At 27.9% G+C, this 17,034-nt stretch overlaps 5 protein-coding genes across 13 annotated transcripts in view; 2 read left to right on the forward strand and 3 right to left on the reverse strand.

Moving 5' to 3' along the window:
- Positions 1-247: 247 nt before the first annotated feature.
- Positions 248-1,797, reverse strand: LOC124950790 (deoxynucleoside kinase-like). 2 transcript variants are annotated; one of them, XM_047498094.1, is made up of 4 exons: positions 1,654-1,797; positions 1,019-1,218; positions 688-937; positions 248-582 (listed from the first exon to the last, which is right to left on the reverse strand). In XM_047498094.1, exons 2-4 carry the CDS (start codon positions 1,187-1,189, stop codon positions 326-328), a joined length of 678 nt encoding a protein of 225 aa, XP_047354050.1. In that variant the 5' UTR covers positions 1,190-1,218; positions 1,654-1,797; the 3' UTR covers positions 248-325. The 2 variants fall into 2 exon arrangements, with proteins under 2 accessions (XP_047354050.1, XP_047354051.1); XM_047498095.1 differs by lacking the exon at positions 1,654-1,797 and adding an exon at positions 1,367-1,424.
- Positions 1,798-2,036: 239 nt separating this feature from the next.
- LOC124950786 (cyclin-dependent kinase 9-like) lies at positions 2,037-5,368 on the forward strand. Its single transcript, XM_047498080.1, has 7 exons — positions 2,037-2,238; positions 2,333-2,417; positions 2,912-3,002; positions 3,081-3,247; positions 3,323-3,564; positions 3,665-3,812; positions 3,896-5,368. The coding sequence occupies exons 1-7, from the start codon at positions 2,132-2,134 to the stop codon at positions 4,202-4,204; spliced, it is 1,149 nt and encodes a 382-aa protein (XP_047354036.1). The 5' UTR covers positions 2,037-2,131; the 3' UTR covers positions 4,205-5,368.
- Positions 5,369-5,542: 174 nt separating this feature from the next.
- On the reverse strand, positions 5,543-7,439 carry LOC124950789 (deoxynucleoside kinase-like). Of its 2 annotated transcripts, none has more exons than XM_047498092.1 (4): positions 7,288-7,439; positions 6,634-6,833; positions 6,303-6,552; positions 5,543-6,197 (listed from the first exon to the last, which is right to left on the reverse strand). In XM_047498092.1, exons 2-4 carry the CDS (start codon positions 6,802-6,804, stop codon positions 5,941-5,943), a joined length of 678 nt encoding a protein of 225 aa, XP_047354048.1. In that variant the 5' UTR covers positions 6,805-6,833; positions 7,288-7,439; the 3' UTR covers positions 5,543-5,940. The 2 variants fall into 2 exon arrangements, with proteins under 2 accessions (XP_047354048.1, XP_047354047.1); XM_047498091.1 differs by having other exon boundaries at positions 7,212-7,423.
- A 224-nt stretch (positions 7,440-7,663) lies between these two features.
- Positions 7,664-11,160, forward strand: LOC124950785 (cyclin-dependent kinase 9-like). 2 transcript variants are annotated; one of them, XM_047498078.1, is made up of 7 exons: positions 7,664-7,857; positions 7,949-8,033; positions 8,528-8,618; positions 8,685-8,863; positions 8,939-9,180; positions 9,281-9,428; positions 9,512-11,160. In XM_047498078.1, the coding sequence occupies exons 1-7, from the start codon at positions 7,751-7,753 to the stop codon at positions 9,818-9,820; spliced, it is 1,161 nt and encodes a 386-aa protein (XP_047354034.1). In that variant the 5' UTR covers positions 7,664-7,750; the 3' UTR covers positions 9,821-11,160. The 2 variants fall into 2 exon arrangements, with proteins under 2 accessions (XP_047354034.1, XP_047354035.1); XM_047498079.1 differs by having other exon boundaries at positions 7,665-7,857; positions 8,697-8,863; positions 9,512-11,159.
- A 145-nt stretch (positions 11,161-11,305) lies between these two features.
- Positions 11,306-17,034, reverse strand: part of LOC124950784 (SPARC-related modular calcium-binding protein 2) — a 10,377-nt gene continuing 4,648 nt past the window's right edge. For 3 of the 6 annotated variants that reach the window (XM_047498075.1, XM_047498076.1, XM_047498071.1), the window contains 7 exons: positions 16,815-17,034; positions 13,458-13,538; positions 12,980-13,060; positions 12,670-12,903; positions 12,420-12,592; positions 12,169-12,334; positions 11,306-12,091 (listed from right to left, as the gene is read on the reverse strand). The exon at positions 16,815-17,034 is cut by the window's right edge and continues 5 nt beyond it. In XM_047498075.1, coding sequence (XP_047354031.1) covers positions 12,006-12,091; positions 12,169-12,334; positions 12,420-12,592; positions 12,670-12,903; positions 12,980-13,060; positions 13,458-13,538; positions 16,815-17,034 — 1,041 coding nt within the window. In that variant the 3' untranslated portion in view covers positions 11,306-12,005. The remainder of the gene's footprint in view (positions 12,092-12,168; positions 12,335-12,419; positions 12,593-12,669; positions 12,904-12,979; positions 13,061-13,457; positions 13,539-16,814) is intronic. The other 3 variants (XM_047498072.1, XM_047498073.1, XM_047498077.1) reach the window with 3 other exon arrangements.

Genomic DNA, 17,034 nt, shown 5'->3' on the forward strand with positions numbered 1-17,034 from the left:
TGTTTTTATATAGTGAATAGTCTTAATAAAAGAAATTAAATAGCAAAAAAGAAAACAATCTCAAAATATCTATTAATTTCAAGATAAACATATTTTCATTATAAATCAAAAATATATATTTTTTTAAATGCTTACACTTAATAAGAGAAAATGGAGATTGTATGTATCATTAAAATTCGCAGTCTTATATTATATTATATATTTAAAAAAGAAAATATTAAATATTTTGTACTGTTAAATGCCAAAATAGAATACTTATATTTTATTTATATATCTACTGTTTTTACTTTTTTTAACATGTGGGCGCGGTAGTTGCACTTATTATTTAACTTTCCCCTTCTTTTCGTTGAGTAAAAATTTTATTTTTGCATTTTTCAAATTCAACTACCATCTCTTCAATACTCTTATTTCCATCTAATATAATAACTGGTGCTGGCAAAGAGAACAAGCTTTGGTATAGTAGCCATTCATCATGTATTTCATGAATACGTTTCAGGTATTCTAATGACACCAAATTTTCCTCCTTACGAGCTCTTATACGCATTCTTTGGTAAACAATTTCTGGGCTGGTTCTTAAATATACTAGATAATAAAAAAATAGAATTGATTAATAAAAATAATAAATAACAAATAAGTTAAAATATATCTTCATTATCTCAATGTAAAATAGATTTATATCAATCTTACTTATTAAATCCGTTTCTATGTTAGCATTTTTTATACACCAGTCAAACCATTCTTCTAATACTACAACTTCAACGTCTTGTAATATTTTATTACGTTTCATATTTTCTATAAATAACCTTGCAGAGTAAACTGATCTCTCCATGACTTTGTAAGGTAACTGTGTCTTATAAGTATGCAATTGAAGCATTGTTAATTGTACATTAGATTGGAATATGAAAGCATAACGCTTTGGATCCTTATACATAAGTTCCTAAAAATGTAATTATTACATTAATATCATATTGTCAAAATATATTCGTGACACTATATTAATAATATTAAGATGACTTACTAATAGGTTTACTCCTGCAACATCGCGCCATAATTCAACTGGTTCTTGTAAAGCAACTGTATTATCATAACTTTTGAAATGATTTAAAAAGGTAGTTTTCCCACATCCAATATTACCTTCTACACAAACTGTAAATGGTCTTTTGTAAGTCTTACAAGGAGTTCTAGACATTATTCTTAATATACTAATAATTCGTTTGACTGAAACAAAACAATTATTTTGTTTATATTGATATATTATACGATTACATTACGCACATTGTTATGGTGTTTAGATCATTTTTAACATTATATAAATAAGAGACATTCTTAAATAAAAGAAGTTAGTAATATAAAATAACATATTAACCTTTTATATATACTTAAAACAAAATTTTTTTCAAGGACGATATTAAAAATTATATGAAATTAAAAATTCACTTTGGTTAAAATACTATACATAATCAATAAAATATATTATATAAAAATTACACTATTTTGTACGTTTTCAAACAAATATAAACCAACAACAAATAAATTAAAAATATTTCTACACAAATGATTGTAACGTACTTATGGCGCCAAAATTTATACCAACTCATACCTAAAAGGGCCATTGTAAAAATTATAATACTGTTATTAATATTAAATATTTACCTTCATGAACCTTAAATATTTACTTCTACAAATAATTACATATTAACAAGATCGAATATTTTCATATTGTATAATAAAAGCTTATGAATAGTTTATGGTGAGTAATAAAATATCATAAAGCCATGTACTCAAAGAATGTTTCTGACAATTTTTGATAATACATAATAATTGCTTAATTTCATAAATATAATCCCATAGTTTTTATTATTGTAAAAAATAGGGGATTATATTAATTTTTTACTGTTACAAATTAATTTAGTATTTTACAATTAATAAATTGTCTTTAATAAACCGGAAGTAGTATACGGACGAATCAGAATGAACTACTTTTGTCCAATAAATTAAGAGGTTATGGGAAACTTGAGTTCCTTTTACGAATAATACTAAATTTTTAAAGCTATAGCTATACATCAAAACGTCAGTGTTACGAGTGTTGTGAATTAATTTTTTGTATTATTTTTTGTTTGGAGCAAATAATATGAATACAAAAGAAAAAGAAAAATATATCGAAGAATTTGAATTTCCTCATTGCGATGAATCTTCTAAATATGAAAAAGTCGCGAAAATTGGTCAGGGTACTTTCGGGTAAAATTTCTACATTTTGTTATTTCAATCTTTAGGTTAAGTCATGTGTATTCATTAAAAAGTTTAATATCTTACATTTTTTATTGAATTATAGAGAAGTATTCAAAGCAAGGGATAAAAAAACTAATAAAAAATTCGTAGCAATGAAAAAAGTTTTGATGGATAATGAGAAAGAAGGGGTATGTATAGAAAGAGAACATTTTGGATTCATATTTTATTTTATGAAAAAATGTAAATCTTTAGAATGCGCGTTTTTAATTTTTATTTCTACCAATAATTTCTTAGAACATTGATACACATTTATATCAGAAAATATCGTTTTCCTTAAAATTTTCAATTTCAATGAAGTAAATAGATGAACAAATATTTTCATTGATGTCGGTTTTAATATCAACAAAAGAGATAAAAGCGCTCATTGTTGGGAATGTCGTGGAAGTTTGACTGCAAAGAGTTAATATATGTTAACAAATTGTCAACATATTATTTATGTTATTGTTTTTATAAATTTCTACTTTATAGACTCGTGTAATTGTATGAATAAATAAATAAATTAAATTTATTTCTGCCGTATAAATGAGTATATAAAACAAAACATATCAGTATATTTATAAATAATTCTGTATTTTCAGAATTTATAAAGTATTATTAAATACGATTCTATTTCTTTTTTCAGTTTCCTATAACTGCACTAAGAGAAATAAGAATATTACAATTATTGAAACATGAAAATGTAGTGAATCTTATAGAAATTTGTAGAACAAGAGGTAAGAAGTTTTCTTTATACTTTTTCGTTTATTTTATGTACATCAATGTGTATAAAATATAACTAGAAACTTTTGCAGCGACACAGTACAATAGATATCGGTCTACTTTCTACCTCGTATTTGATTTTTGCGAACATGATCTTGCTGGTTTGTTATCCAATGTAAATGTAAAATTTAGTTTAGGAGAAATTAAAAAGGTCATGCAGCAATTGTTAAATGGCTTGTATTATATTCATAGTAATAAGGTAAGTTTACATACAAATGATATGATATAGGTATATCAAATAATGAGAAGTTCATAATTAATCAACTACTTTCAGATTTTACATAGAGATATGAAGGCTGCGAATGTTTTAATTACAAAAAATGGCATATTGAAACTGGCCGATTTTGGTTTAGCAAGAGCATTTAGCGCTAATAAGAATGGTCAACCAAATCGTTACACAAACAGAGTTGTGACTCTTTGGTACAGGCCTCCGGAGTTATTATTAGGGGATAGAAATTATGGTCCACCAGTAGATTTATGGGGTGCAGGATGTATAATGGCTGAAATGTGGACAAGGTATATTCATAAATTAATTAATAAAATATGAAAGATGTTCTAAATTAGTTTATGCATGCGTGTATTAACAAGTGTGAATTTTATTCTAATTAATTTGAAGATCGCCTATAATGCAAGGTAATACAGAACAACAACAATTAATATTAATTTCACAATTATGTGGTTCTATAACGACTGAAGTTTGGCCAGGAGTAGAACGTTTAGAATTATTTAATAAAATGGATTTACCCAAGGGCCAGAAAAGAAAAGTAAGCAGAGATAATTCAAGAAATAAAAAGATATGTGTAATTTATTAAGATTATATTGAATTAATATTCGTTTTAATTTTTAGGTTAAAGATAGACTGAAGCCATATTTAAAAGATCCCTATGCCTGTGACTTATTGGATAAACTTCTTATCCTTGATCCTAGTAAAAGATACGATTCTGATTCTGCTTTAAATCATGACTTTTTCTGGACTGATCCAATGCCTTGTGATCTCAGTAAAATGTTAGCACAACATACACAAAGTATGTTTGAATATCTAGCACCACCAAGACGACCAGGTCATATGCGACATCCTCATCATCAAGTACCAGGTGGTCCGACAAAACCTAGTTCAAGTATGGCCGATAGTGGATATCAAGATCGAGTTTTCTAAATAAATTAATAAGAGTAGCACATGTAATAATGAATGCGTCCCATAGCATTTTTATTTTTTAGTCTTTTTTATAAGAATATAATATATTTAATATCATTCATTATGGCCCAATAAGCCAAGAAAGAGGACTTGATATTACAAAATACAAACATAAAAACTATTAATCTTATAACTCATAAATTAGTTACAGTCTTTTTTAACTTAAAATAAACTTAATCTAATTTCGTTTAATACAATGTTCCTAAAAGGAACTCTTTGGTCGTTTTAAGCATACTTTAAACTTTAAAGTACGCATGATACTTTATATCTTGTGATATGGTTTGGTAGTTTATATTTTATTCCAGTGATTCTATTTCTACCATACTTTTCTTTCAGTATTGTTTTTAATTTCTTCTCTTTGTTCAATTGCTGTTCTACTCTTATTTGACTGTAACCACATTCTTCAACGTGTGCCAGCCATCGTTTCAACTTTTTCTTTTCCCATATATATATAAATATTTTAACTTTCTCAATATCATTTTCTGTCTAATAATTTTTGATCTTTTGTCGTACAATTTCAATTTTTTCCTTTCGAATCTCTCGTCGTTTCTTTTATACACGCTATTTGTTTTTTCTTATTTTTTCCTTAATAATTCTTCTAAATCTACAATCAGTATTGTAAAAAGATTTGGTCTCATGCTTCCTTGCAAAACTTCTTCATTTATTTAGAACTTTTCTGACTTTTCTCTTAAACTATTTTTATCTTGTTTCTTATTTCTGCCTTTCCGTTTAACTTTCTCAGCACTTCCCTGTTTACTGTATTAAATGGTGTTCTTAAATCTATAAGGAATGCCATTAATTCTCTCTTTCTTTATTTAATTTCTTTTCTAATATATGCTGTTAGATTTATAAGTTTTCTATTATACTTCTGTTTTTCCTGAATTCTGTTTGTGTCTCTAGCAGTATCTTTTTCTCTTTTATTTCCTCATTTATCCTGTCATTTAATACCATTGTATATATATTTTATACCCTCTGTTTAGAATCGTTACCTCTCTATAATTGTTGATTTCATTATAAGGATATAATGTATAATAACTTATACAAATATGTAACATATGTATACATGTCAGCGATACCACTATGTGTTTATTAAAATAAAATAATGAATAAAATTTAGTTATTTAAGTTATAAAAGTGTTTTATATATATATATATATATATATATATATATATATATATAATATATATATATTTGTATGTTTATATATATATGTTTACATACACACACACACACAACTGTGCTCTCATATCCAAGTAAGACTCACACACTTATTGAAATATAAATTAAACAATGTAATATAAAGTTCTATGTAAATTTATGATTTTATTGTCTAACAAAAATACTCATCTTAGTCCATGATCTGGTGTACTAATACATGATCTCGCGTGTAAAAACTGTATTTGTAAAACTGTATTTGTAAAAACTCTTGTATGATTGATTGTACCACAATATGAATTGTCGTACTATCAATAATGAAATCGAGATTTTTTTAAATGCTTACATTTAATAAGAGAAAATGGAGATTGTATGTATCATTAAAATTCGCAGTCTTATATTATATTATATATTTATAACAAAAAAGAAAATATTAAATATTTTGTACAGTTAAATGCTAAAATAAAATAATTATATTTTATTTACATATTTACTGTTTTTACTTTTTTTAACATGTGGGCGCGGTAGTAGCACTTATTATTTAACTTTCCCCTTCTTTTCGTTGAGTAAAAATTTTATTTTTGCATTTTTCAAATTCAACTACCATCTCTTCAATACTCTTATTTCCATCTAATATAATAACTGGTGCTGGCAAAGAGAACAAGCTTTGGTATAGTAGCCATTCATCATGTATTTCATGAATACGTTTCAGGTATTCTAATGACACCAAATTTTCCTCCTTACGAGCTCTTATACGCATTCTTTGGTAAACAATTTCTGGGCTGGTTCTTAAATATACTAGATAATAAAAAAATAGAATTGATTAATAAAAATAATAAATAACAAATAAGTTAAAATATATCTTCATTATCTCAATGTAAAATAGATTTATATCAATCTTACTTATTAAATCCGTTTCTATGTTAACATTTTTTGTATACCAGTCAAACCATTCTTCTAATACTACAACTTCAACGTCTTGTAATATTTTATTACGTTTCATATTTTCTATAAATAACCTTGCAGAGTAAACTGATCTCTCCATGACTTTGTAAGGTAATTGTGTCTTATAAGTATGCAATTGAAGCATTGTTAATTGTACATTAGATTGGAATATGAAAGCATAACGCTTTGGATCCTTATACATAAGTTCCTAAAAATGTAATTATTAAATTAATATTATATTGTCAAAATATATTCGTGACACTCTATTAATAATATTAAAATGACTTACTAATAGGTTTACTCCTGCAACATCGCGCCATAATTCAACTGGTTCTTGTAAAACAACTGTATTGTCATAACTTTTGAAATGATTTAAAAAAGTAGTTTTCCCACATCCAATATTACCTTCTACACAGATTGTAAATGATCGTTTGTAAGTCTTATAAGGAGTTCTAGACATTATTCTTAATATACTAGTAATTCGTTTGACTGAAACAAAACAATTATTTTGTTTATATTGATATATTATACAATTACATTATGCACATTGTTATGGTGTTTAGATCATTTTTAACATTATATATATAAAAGACATACTTAAATAAAAGAAGTTGATAATTTAAAATAACATATTAATCTTTTTGTATACTTAAAACAAAATTTTTGTCAAGATATTTAAAAATTATATGAAATTAAAAATTCACTTTTGTTAAAGTACTACACATAATCAATGCAATATATTATATAAAAATTACACTATTTTTGTACGTTTTCAAAAAATATAAACCAATTACAAATAAATAAAAAATATTTCTATAGAATTTATTATGCCATGCTTATGGAGCCAAAATTTATATCAATTCCTACCTAAAAGACCCATTGTAAAAATTATATTACTGTTATTAATATTAAATATTTTTTTACATTAACGTTAAATATTTACTTCCATAAATAAATGCACGTTAACCAGATCGACTATTTTACTGCACTTCATATTGTACAATAAAAGCTTATGAATAGTTTATGGTGAGTAATAAAATATCATAAAGCCATGTACTCAAAGAATGTTTCTGACAATTTTTGATAATACATTATAATTGCTTAATTTCATAAATATAATCCCTTAGTTTTTATTATTGTAAAAAATAGGGGATTATATTAGTTTTTTACTGTTACAAATTAATTTAGTGTTTTACAATTAATAAATTGTCTTTAATAAACCGGAAATAGTATACGGACGAATCAGAATGAACTACTTTTGTCCAATAAATTAAGAGGTTATGGGAAACTTGAGTTCCATTTACAAATAATACTAAATTTTTAAAGCTATAGCTATACATCAAAACATCAGTGTTACGAGTGTGTGAATTAATTTTTTGTATTATTTTTTGTTTGGAGCAAATAATATGAATACAAAAGAAAAAGAAAAATATATCGAAGAATTTGATTTTCCTCATTGCGATGAATCTTCTAAATATGAAAAAGTTGCGAAAATTGGTCAGGGTACTTTCGGGTAAAATTTCTACATTTTATTTCAATCTTTAGGTTAAGTCATGTGTATTCATTAAAAAGTTTAATATCTTACATTTTTTATTGAATTATAGAGAAGTATTCAAAGCAAGGGATAAAAAAACTAATAAAAAATTCGTAGCAATGAAAAAAGTTTTGATGGATAATGAGAAAGAAGGGGTATGTATAGAAAGAGAACATTTTGGACTCATATTTTATTTTATGAAAAAATGTAAATCTTTAGAATGATCGTTTTTAATTTTTATTTCTACCAATAATTTCTTAGAATATTGATACACATTTATATCAGAAAATATCGTTTTCCTTAAAATTTTCAATTTCAATGAAGTAAATAGATGAACAAATATTTTCATTGATGTCGGTTTTAACATCAACAAAAGAGATAAAAGCGCTCATTGTTGGGAATGTCGTGGAAGTTTGACTGCAAAGAGTTAATATATGTTAACAAATTGTCAACATATTATTTATATTATTGTTTTTATAAATTTCTACTTTATAGACTCGTGTAATTGTATGAATAAATAAATAAATTAAATTTATTTCTGCCGTATAAATGAGTATATAAAACAAAACATATCAGTATATTTATAAATAATTCTGTATTTTCAGAATTTATAAAGTATTATTAAATACGATTCTATTTCTTTTTTCAGTTTCCTATAACTGCACTAAGAGAAATAAGAATATTACAATTATTGAAACATGAAAATGTAGTGAATCTTATAGAAATTTGTAGAACAAGAGGTAAGAAGTTTTCTTTATACTTTTTCGTTTATTTTATGTACATCAATGTGTATAAAATATAACTAGGAACTTTTGCAGCGACACAGTACAATAGATATCGGTCTACTTTCTACCTCGTATTTGATTTTTGCGAACATGATCTTGCTGGTTTGTTATCCAATGTAAATGTAAAATTTAGTTTAGGAGAAATTAAAAAGGTCATGCAGCAATTGTTAAATGGCTTGTATTATATTCATAGTAATAAGGTAAGTTTACATACAAATGATATGATATAGGTATATCAAATAATGAGAAGTTCATAATTAATCAACTACTTTCAGATTTTACATAGAGATATGAAGGCTGCGAATGTTTTAATTACAAAAAATGGCATATTGAAACTGGCCGATTTTGGTTTAGCAAGAGCATTTAGCGCTAATAAGAATGGTCAACCAAATCGTTACACAAACAGAGTTGTGACTCTTTGGTACAGGCCTCCGGAGTTATTATTAGGGGATAGAAATTATGGTCCACCAGTAGATTTATGGGGTGCAGGATGTATAATGGCTGAAATGTGGACAAGGTATATTCATAAATTAATTAATAAAATATGAAAGATGTTCTAAATTAGTTTATGCATGCGTGTATTAACAAGTGTGAATTTTATTCTAATTAATTTGAAGATCGCCTATAATGCAAGGTAATACAGAACAACAACAATTAATATTAATTTCACAATTATGTGGTTCTATAACGACTGAAGTTTGGCCAGGAGTAGAACGTTTAGAATTATTTAATAAAATGGATTTACCCAAGGGCCAGAAAAGAAAAGTAAGCAGAGATAATTCAAGAAATAAAAAGATATGTGTAATTTATTAAGATTATATTGAATTAATATTCGTTTTAATTTTTAGGTTAAAGATAGACTGAAGCCATATTTAAAAGATCCCTATGCCTGTGACTTATTGGATAAACTTCTTATCCTTGATCCTAGTAAAAGATACGATTCTGATTCTGCTTTAAATCATGACTTTTTCTGGACTGATCCAATGCCTTGTGATCTCAGTAAAATGTTAGCACAACATACACAAAGTATGTTTGAATATCTAGCACCACCAAGACGACCAGGTCATATGCGACATCCTCATCATCAAGTACCAGGTGGTCCGACAAAACCTAGTTCAAGTATGGCCGATAGTGGATATCAAGATCGAGTTTTCTAAATAAATTAATAAGAGTAGCACATGTAATAATGAATGCGTCCCATAGCATTTTTATTTTTTAGTCTTTTTTATAAGAATATAATATATTTAATATCATTCATTATGGCCCAATAAGCCAAGAAAGAGGACTTGATATTACAAAATACAAACATAAAAACTATTAATCTTATAACTCATAAATTAGTTACAGTCTTTTTTAACTTAAAATAAACTTAATCTAATTTCGTTTAATACAATGTTCCTAAAAGGAACTCTTTGGTCGTTTTAAGCATACTTTAAACTTTAAAGTACGCATGATACTTTATATCTTGTGATATGGTTTGGTAGTTTATATTTTATTCCAGTGATTCTATTTCTACCATACTTTTCTTTCAGTATTGTTTTTAATTTCTTCTCTTTGTTCAATTGCTGTTCTACTCTTATTTGACTGTAACCACATTCTTCAACGTGTGCCAGCCATCGTTTCAACTTTTTCTTTTCCCATATATATATAAATATTTTAACTTTCTCAATATCATTTTCTGTCTAATAATTTTTGATCTTTTGTCGTACAATTTCAATTTTTTCCTTTCGAATCTCTCGTCGTTTCTTTTATACACGCTATTTGTTTTTTCTTATTTTTTCCTTAATAATTCTTCTAAATCTACAATCAGTATTGTAAAAAGATTTGGTCTCATGCTTCCTTGCAAAACTTCTTCATTTATTTAGAATTTTTCTGACTTTTCTCTTAAACTATTTTTATCTTCTCTCTTATTTCTGCCTTTCCGTTTAACTTTCTCAGCACTTCCCTGTTTACTGTATTAAATGGTGTTCTTAAATCTATAAGGAATGCCATTAATTCTCTCTTTCTTTATTTCATTTCTTTTCTAATATATGCTGTTAGATCTATAAGTTTTCTATTATACTTCTGTTTTTCCTGAATCCTGTTTGTGTCTCTAGCAGTATCTTTTTCTTTTTTATTTCCTCATTTATCCTGTCATTTAATACCATTGTATATATATTTTATACCCTCTGTTTAGAATCGTTACCTCTCTATAATTGTTGATTTCATTATAAGGATATAATGTATAATAACTTATACAAATATGTAACATATGTATACATGTCAGCGATACCACTATGTGTTTTTCAAGTGAAATTATGAATAAAATTTAATTGTTTAGGTTATAAAAGTGTTACATGAAACTGAGCGTGAAAGAATTGTGTAAATTTTGTGTGTGTGTGTGTGTGTGTGTATACGTATGCGTGAGCACGTGCATATAAATTTGTTATCTTTTGTACGTAATTATGATCTGATAAATGCATTATTCTTTGTATTTATATATATATATATATATATATATATATATATATATATATATATATATATATATATTTACATACATACACACGCATACCTGTGGTCTTATATCCAAGCAAGACGCACACACGTATTCAAATATAAATTAAACAATGGAGTTTAAAGATCTACATAAATGTATAAAGTACGTTTAAATTTATGGTTTTATTCTCTAACAATAAGACTCATCACAGTCCTTAATCTAATATACTAATATATAATCTGGCGTGTAATTGTATTTGTAAAAACTCTTGTATGATTCATTGTATCATAATATGGATTGTCGGACTTTTAATAATGGAATCGAGATAAACATTCGAATTTTCTCGGTTCTTACATTTCTGTGTTCATCTTATCTTTTATGATAATAAAAGCAGATCTTGGATATGTACATAGATACTATTGGAATAATATTACGAACAGTATCTATATTTTTAAGACAAGTATACAAAAATATATTCACAAATTTACCATTGTTGTTTATCGTTGAAATTACAATTGATTTTTATATATACAATGTTTTTTTATTTTGATTTACATTCAATTATCCCTTAAAAGTAATTAAAATGAATATCTCGGATAAAGTAATAATTGAAAAATAAAGAAATAATTCTTTATCCCATTAATAGATTACCAAGGATTGATAACATTATGTATGGAAAATAGATGAAATTCGCGTTCATCGTCAAATACGAAGTAAAAGAATAACGTAAAATTAATAAATGACTTTTCGAATTTTTCAATCTTATTTTCAAATAAGTTCTATGATTGAATAATACTAAATTATCACAATGCTTTCACATTGCATAGATTAAATGATAATGTATATATCACAAAGGGTTTCTATTAATCGTCATCATTGAGAAATTGATCCAATGGATTAGGACCCATCCTCTTTGGCTTGCTTGTAGATGATTTTTCCGGATTTTCAGCTAATAAATATATTATTGAGACAATAAAAAAAAGTTATCATTTGTTAAAATAAAATATCTTTGATAGAAAAACTTACCTGTTACCGGATGTTGAGCATTCAGGCAACTCAACCATTCCGTCATACTGATTCTTCTGTCATTATTAATATCACAATACCTAGGCAATTTTTTGCCACATTTACGAAGCAATCTATTGTTGGAGACCATGATGCGAAAGCTCTTCCATTCTTTTCTTTCTAAAATCTATAATTAAGATTTCATTAAGATAAAGGTACGTTACTATTAGCGATATATCATGACAAATAATAAATAAAAATTAATTAAACACCTTATTCTTGTTTTTATCGAGCATTACGAAGTGCCACGTGGCTACTTGTTCTTCTTTGGAAGCCTGCCAGTTGGCTGTTATCTCGCTCGAATCCGTACTAGACGCTTTCATTTTCTTTTGCATTAAATCCATCAAGTCTCGTAGGAAAATTTGTTTCTTCAATTCGGGACATCCTAATAGAAAAAAGAAAAAGCAAACAATTTGAAATAAATTACATTCGTATTTTTAAATAAGAAAAGTAAATATATACCCTTCATTGGTCTGCTAGGTGTAGGTGCTGGATTACAATTTGGTGTACTGTCTTTCGAAGATGTACCAGGTATAGGTTTTCCTGTATCTTGATAAACGCACCAACAATAACCGGAATAACATTGTACACGATGATATCTACCATCTGGTGTGCATTGTGGTATATAAAACTTTTCTTGTGAATTTTGTCTTTGATCTTCCAATACCGATCGCCTATCCGATATACAGTCAGTCGCTGATGCATTATAAAAATTTGTTATTAAAATTAAACAATATAAAAATGATAAATGCGTGTTCAAGAAGAAACAAACCATCATTTTCTTCTTTGGTATCGACTGGATTATCGCTAAACGTAGGCCTCGAATGTACAGGCGAGGAATTACCTTTGAGTACTGAAATAATGTGAATGAAGTTATAGAGATTACGTAGTATATTAAAATTCGAAGGACTCAACACTTTTTTGTTAGTTATTTGTTATTTTGAACAAATTACATATTTACATATATACATGGAATATATTACGGCTAAAAGTCGCAATAAATTGCCTGGATTATCGTTCATAAAAAATGTTCATTTAAAAAAAAATCCAGAAAAAATATATATATATATATATATATATATATATATATATATATATATTTATATATATTTATATGCAAATAAAGATGGAGATAATGTAGAGAATTTCATGAAATTAATATTCTATTATTACGAGTGATACTCGAGAAGAGACGAAAAAAAGAAATGCGATAATATTACCCCAAAGGACATTACAGGACTGAAACTCACCTTGATCAGTGGCCTGTGTCCTCTGGTCCTCGGGGACCTCGGGAGGATCTGCTGCGGAGTTCAGCGACAAGAACAAACGTACTAAATGATAACAATGATGTCACTCAGCCGACCGGCTTTACCTATATATGTACAGTTTGCTTTGCGTCATTCGCGCACCATTGCTCAAAAGCATAGCAGCAATTCGTAATTCATAAGGGGGGTAAAGGGTTGGTGGAGGAGGAATAGAAAAGAAGAAGAAAAAGAAGAAGAAGAGACATAGTAAAGTCGCATGCACGCACGGATCATGCCATACACATATTTTTACTTTCATTTTGTTCACTTTGCGATCGTGCAACCCACCGTCTTTGATAAAACAATGTACAACGTTGACAAATTTTATATCGAAATCTTGAAAAATAATATCATCTTTTATCATTATTAAAAATTTCCTTTTCACCCGCGGCCCTTATCGTTTTATTTCAATCTCTTTTCTCAATTTTGTCTCGACCTCAAAAATAAAGGTATTTATCGACGGAAGAACCCGCGTGGGTGTAAAAACTTGAGACGACAACGAGAAGAGAAGAATGAGGAGGATAGTTTTAAACAGGCGCGTGTTACACGAAGTCAATTGCTTCAATTCCTTCCAAAGCGAGATCAGCTACATATGTGTGGGCAAACTTCCTGCAGAATTTGCGAATATTAAACCTTAGCGACGAACTATCTAGCGGGTCTCGCTTTTACGATATATCCTGTCTCGGAACGACATTCTTAATTTACGACGCGACTTAACGTTAACAACTTTAGTCTTATCCCTCGTTGACAGTCGATACGCGTATTCAACGTAGGTTCTTGCATGTTAAATAATGCATACCGAAGATCAATGAACCACCAAGTAAACGAAATCACATTTTCCATTTTACATCGTGCTAGTATCAATAGAAGCTTTCAAGCGGATTAGAATTAGAAATGAAGCATGATATGTATATGAAAAGAAACATGCATGCACATTCCGAGCCTGCCTATCCTATCGATGGGAATTATTTTTTCTTTCTCATTGTTGCATACGTTTAATAAAACAAACTTTCGTTTATTTTCACGAAGCTAAGGAGAAGGAGGATTATATTGACAACGCAAATTGTGTCACAATAATTCTCTCTGTTTTTTTTTTTTTTCTTTTTTTTCTTTTGTCGCATACTATTTCGAATATTTCGATACAAACATGCGAGACGAAGAAAATATGTATAAAGTATATATGTGTGTATATATATATATATATATATATATATGTATATACACACATATATATATGTATGTATATGTATATCTCTATTTTTGATATGGTAGAGTATGATAGGAAGAGAAAAATGTCGAAAGGGAAAAGGTTTAAACACTCTATCAGTGAAAAGATCTTTCCTTTCTATGTCCAGCATATCAACGAATCAATTTTTACATCCTAAAGTCTACCGTAATTAACTAATTGTTAGACATGACGATATTTAACGATAAATTTTTAAGATATCTCTTTTACTCAAGGACGAACATGAGAATGATAGAGTCTTTTTTTTTTCGATAAAACGTAAATTTATGTTCTTGCTTAATGATTAATTATCATACTGCAGTCAAGGATCTCGTTACCGTCCATATGAAAAATGATCGTAGTTTGTTTATCTTTTTCTTTTTTATTTTTCTACCATGTTCGATCCAAACTGCAATAGTATAATTGCCCAGTTATCCCGAACGATGACAATATTTCATCCAACTGGCCAATCGTCGTCTTATTCCTCCTTCTCCTAATCTTCTTTTAACACCCATCACCTTCTTCGTAGAGGTGCACGTTAATCGTAATTTGAAACATATATTATTAGGTCCTTATCAAAATAGCATAATATACAGGCTGTTTTCTTTAACTTGCAATATTGAAATGTCTCGTTAGGGATTAAAACTATTAAGAAAATCTTTTTACATACGTTGTTTGATAGATCACATTATGCAAATTATTTGCGATTCTTATCAATAAGGAAACACCCTGTATGTATATACATATGTATTAGCAAGAATTTTTTTTCTTTTTTTCTTTTTTTTATTATTATTATTATTTTTTTTTTTTCATAGCAATTCTATACGAGTTACTAACTTCATTATTCTTCGAAGAATACCTAGTCGACGTCAAGTTTAAGTAGAAGTAATATTTGAAGTTGGATCTTCGATCGAATAATACGACAACGCTGATCGGAACTCTTACTGAAATCATAATGAAAAATAAAGAAATAAACTCTTAATACGTGATTCTGATTGAGAAAGATGAATTTTCTAATTTATATAATTTGAGATTAGTATTGTAAAAAGTGAAAACAAATAATACAACCTACCTCTTTCGTCATGACGTCGTGTTTCCTCTTTCGTTTCTTCATCTTCTTCGCATATTGTTCCAATATTCCTGTCATTTAATTATCAGTTATCTCAACCACGTATCATCCCTTTTTGAAAATAGAGATGATTCTAATAACGACAGCGATATTATAATTCCGTACCTAATTACCCATAACTATGAAAGAAAATATCATGTATGTAAAGGTAACGAGATCCTATTTTTTTTTTCATTTTTCATTTATATCTAAAGAACAAGGTAATCTAAAACACGGGTGATAACAAATTGACAAAGTACTGAAAATATTAACTATTAAAGTTTCAATGTGTATTATTAGAGATATGCTGGACAATATTGTACATTCCTTATGCCAAAAGACATTTGCATTTAATTTATTAATTTCTGACAAAGTCTATGATTATGAAACCATTTAAGTAATGTACTTCCTGATAAAGCAAAGGATAAATGTCTAAAGAAAGATCAAACTTTGTTCCCTTGCGGTTTCGTATTTCGAATAGTAATGTGATTATATACCAATAGAATGATTCATCATGCGTGCGTGACTAATGCGAGGAAGATTTCGACCATCCACTTAAGAGAGGGAGAAAAAAAGAGAGAGAGAGAGAGAGAGAGAGAGAGAGAGAGAGAGAGAAAGAGAGAGAGAGAGAGATGGAGAAAAAAAAAATAAAATAAAAAAACAAAAGAATTTTTCGCTTGCAAGCATCGAAATGAAAACGATAATAATTTTTTAGAGAACTCATCGATGATGACAAATCGAGAAAAAGAGGTGGTATCGTGCAGAGGATATTCCATGATTGTTTAATGTGCTTTAATCGGCCCGCATTCAGGATAAATCCGTAACAACAGAATGATAAGAAGAAGAAGAAGAAAAGAGGATGGAAAAGAAAAAGAAAAGAAAAAGAAAAAGAAAAGAAGAAAAAAGAAGAAGAAGAAGAAGAAGAAGAAGAAAAAGAACTAGGTAAAAGGTGGCACGTGTAAGGACTTACGAGTGAAATCGTTGGCCAGACAAGCACCCCATTCTTGCCTCGAGAGTTTCAGATCTCGATTGAGATCGCAGGTTCGTGCAAATGTACGTGCACATCTTTTAGGTCTAACTGCTTTTTTAGCAAGTTTACGAAGTTCCTTGTATTCCGCTCTGTCCAAATAACCATCTCCATCTTTATCTAAAGTCGCAAATTTCCAAGACAATACGCGTTCCACATTTTT

Source organism: Vespa velutina, chromosome 7 (assembly GCF_912470025.1).
Source record: "Vespa velutina chromosome 7, iVesVel2.1, whole genome shotgun sequence".
Lineage (NCBI taxonomy): Eukaryota > Metazoa > Arthropoda > Insecta > Hymenoptera > Vespidae > Vespa > Vespa velutina.

Excerpts from the sequence above, each read along its gene's own strand:
- LOC124950790 (XM_047498094.1), bottom strand. The coding sequence starts at position 1,189 with ATGTCTAGAACTCCTTGTAAGACTTACAAAAGACCATTTACAGTTTGT. Across the intron at positions 938-1,018 it reads TTGCAGGAGTAAACCTATTA|GAACTTATGTATAAGGATCC; the intron begins GTAAGTCATCTT and ends TTACATTTTTAG. Across the intron at positions 583-687 it reads CATAGAAACGGATTTAATAA|TATATTTAAGAACCAGCCCA; the intron begins GTAAGATTGATA and ends TTTATTATCTAG.
- LOC124950786 (XM_047498080.1), top strand. The coding sequence starts at position 2,132 with ATGAATACAAAAGAAAAAGAAAAATATATCGAAGAATTTGAATTTCCT. Across the intron at positions 2,418-2,911 it reads TGGATAATGAGAAAGAAGGG|TTTCCTATAACTGCACTAAG; the intron begins GTATGTATAGAA and ends TTCTTTTTTCAG. Across the intron at positions 3,813-3,895 it reads CCAAGGGCCAGAAAAGAAAA|GTTAAAGATAGACTGAAGCC; the intron begins GTAAGCAGAGAT and ends TTTAATTTTTAG.
- LOC124950789 (XM_047498091.1), bottom strand. Across the intron at positions 6,553-6,633 it reads TTGCAGGAGTAAACCTATTA|GAACTTATGTATAAGGATCC; the intron begins GTAAGTCATTTT and ends TTACATTTTTAG. Across the intron at positions 6,198-6,302 it reads CATAGAAACGGATTTAATAA|TATATTTAAGAACCAGCCCA; the intron begins GTAAGATTGATA and ends TTTATTATCTAG.
- LOC124950785 (XM_047498078.1), top strand. The coding sequence starts at position 7,751 with ATGAATACAAAAGAAAAAGAAAAATATATCGAAGAATTTGATTTTCCT. Across the intron at positions 9,181-9,280 it reads ATGGCTGAAATGTGGACAAG|ATCGCCTATAATGCAAGGTA; the intron begins GTATATTCATAA and ends ATTAATTTGAAG. Across the intron at positions 9,429-9,511 it reads CCAAGGGCCAGAAAAGAAAA|GTTAAAGATAGACTGAAGCC; the intron begins GTAAGCAGAGAT and ends TTTAATTTTTAG.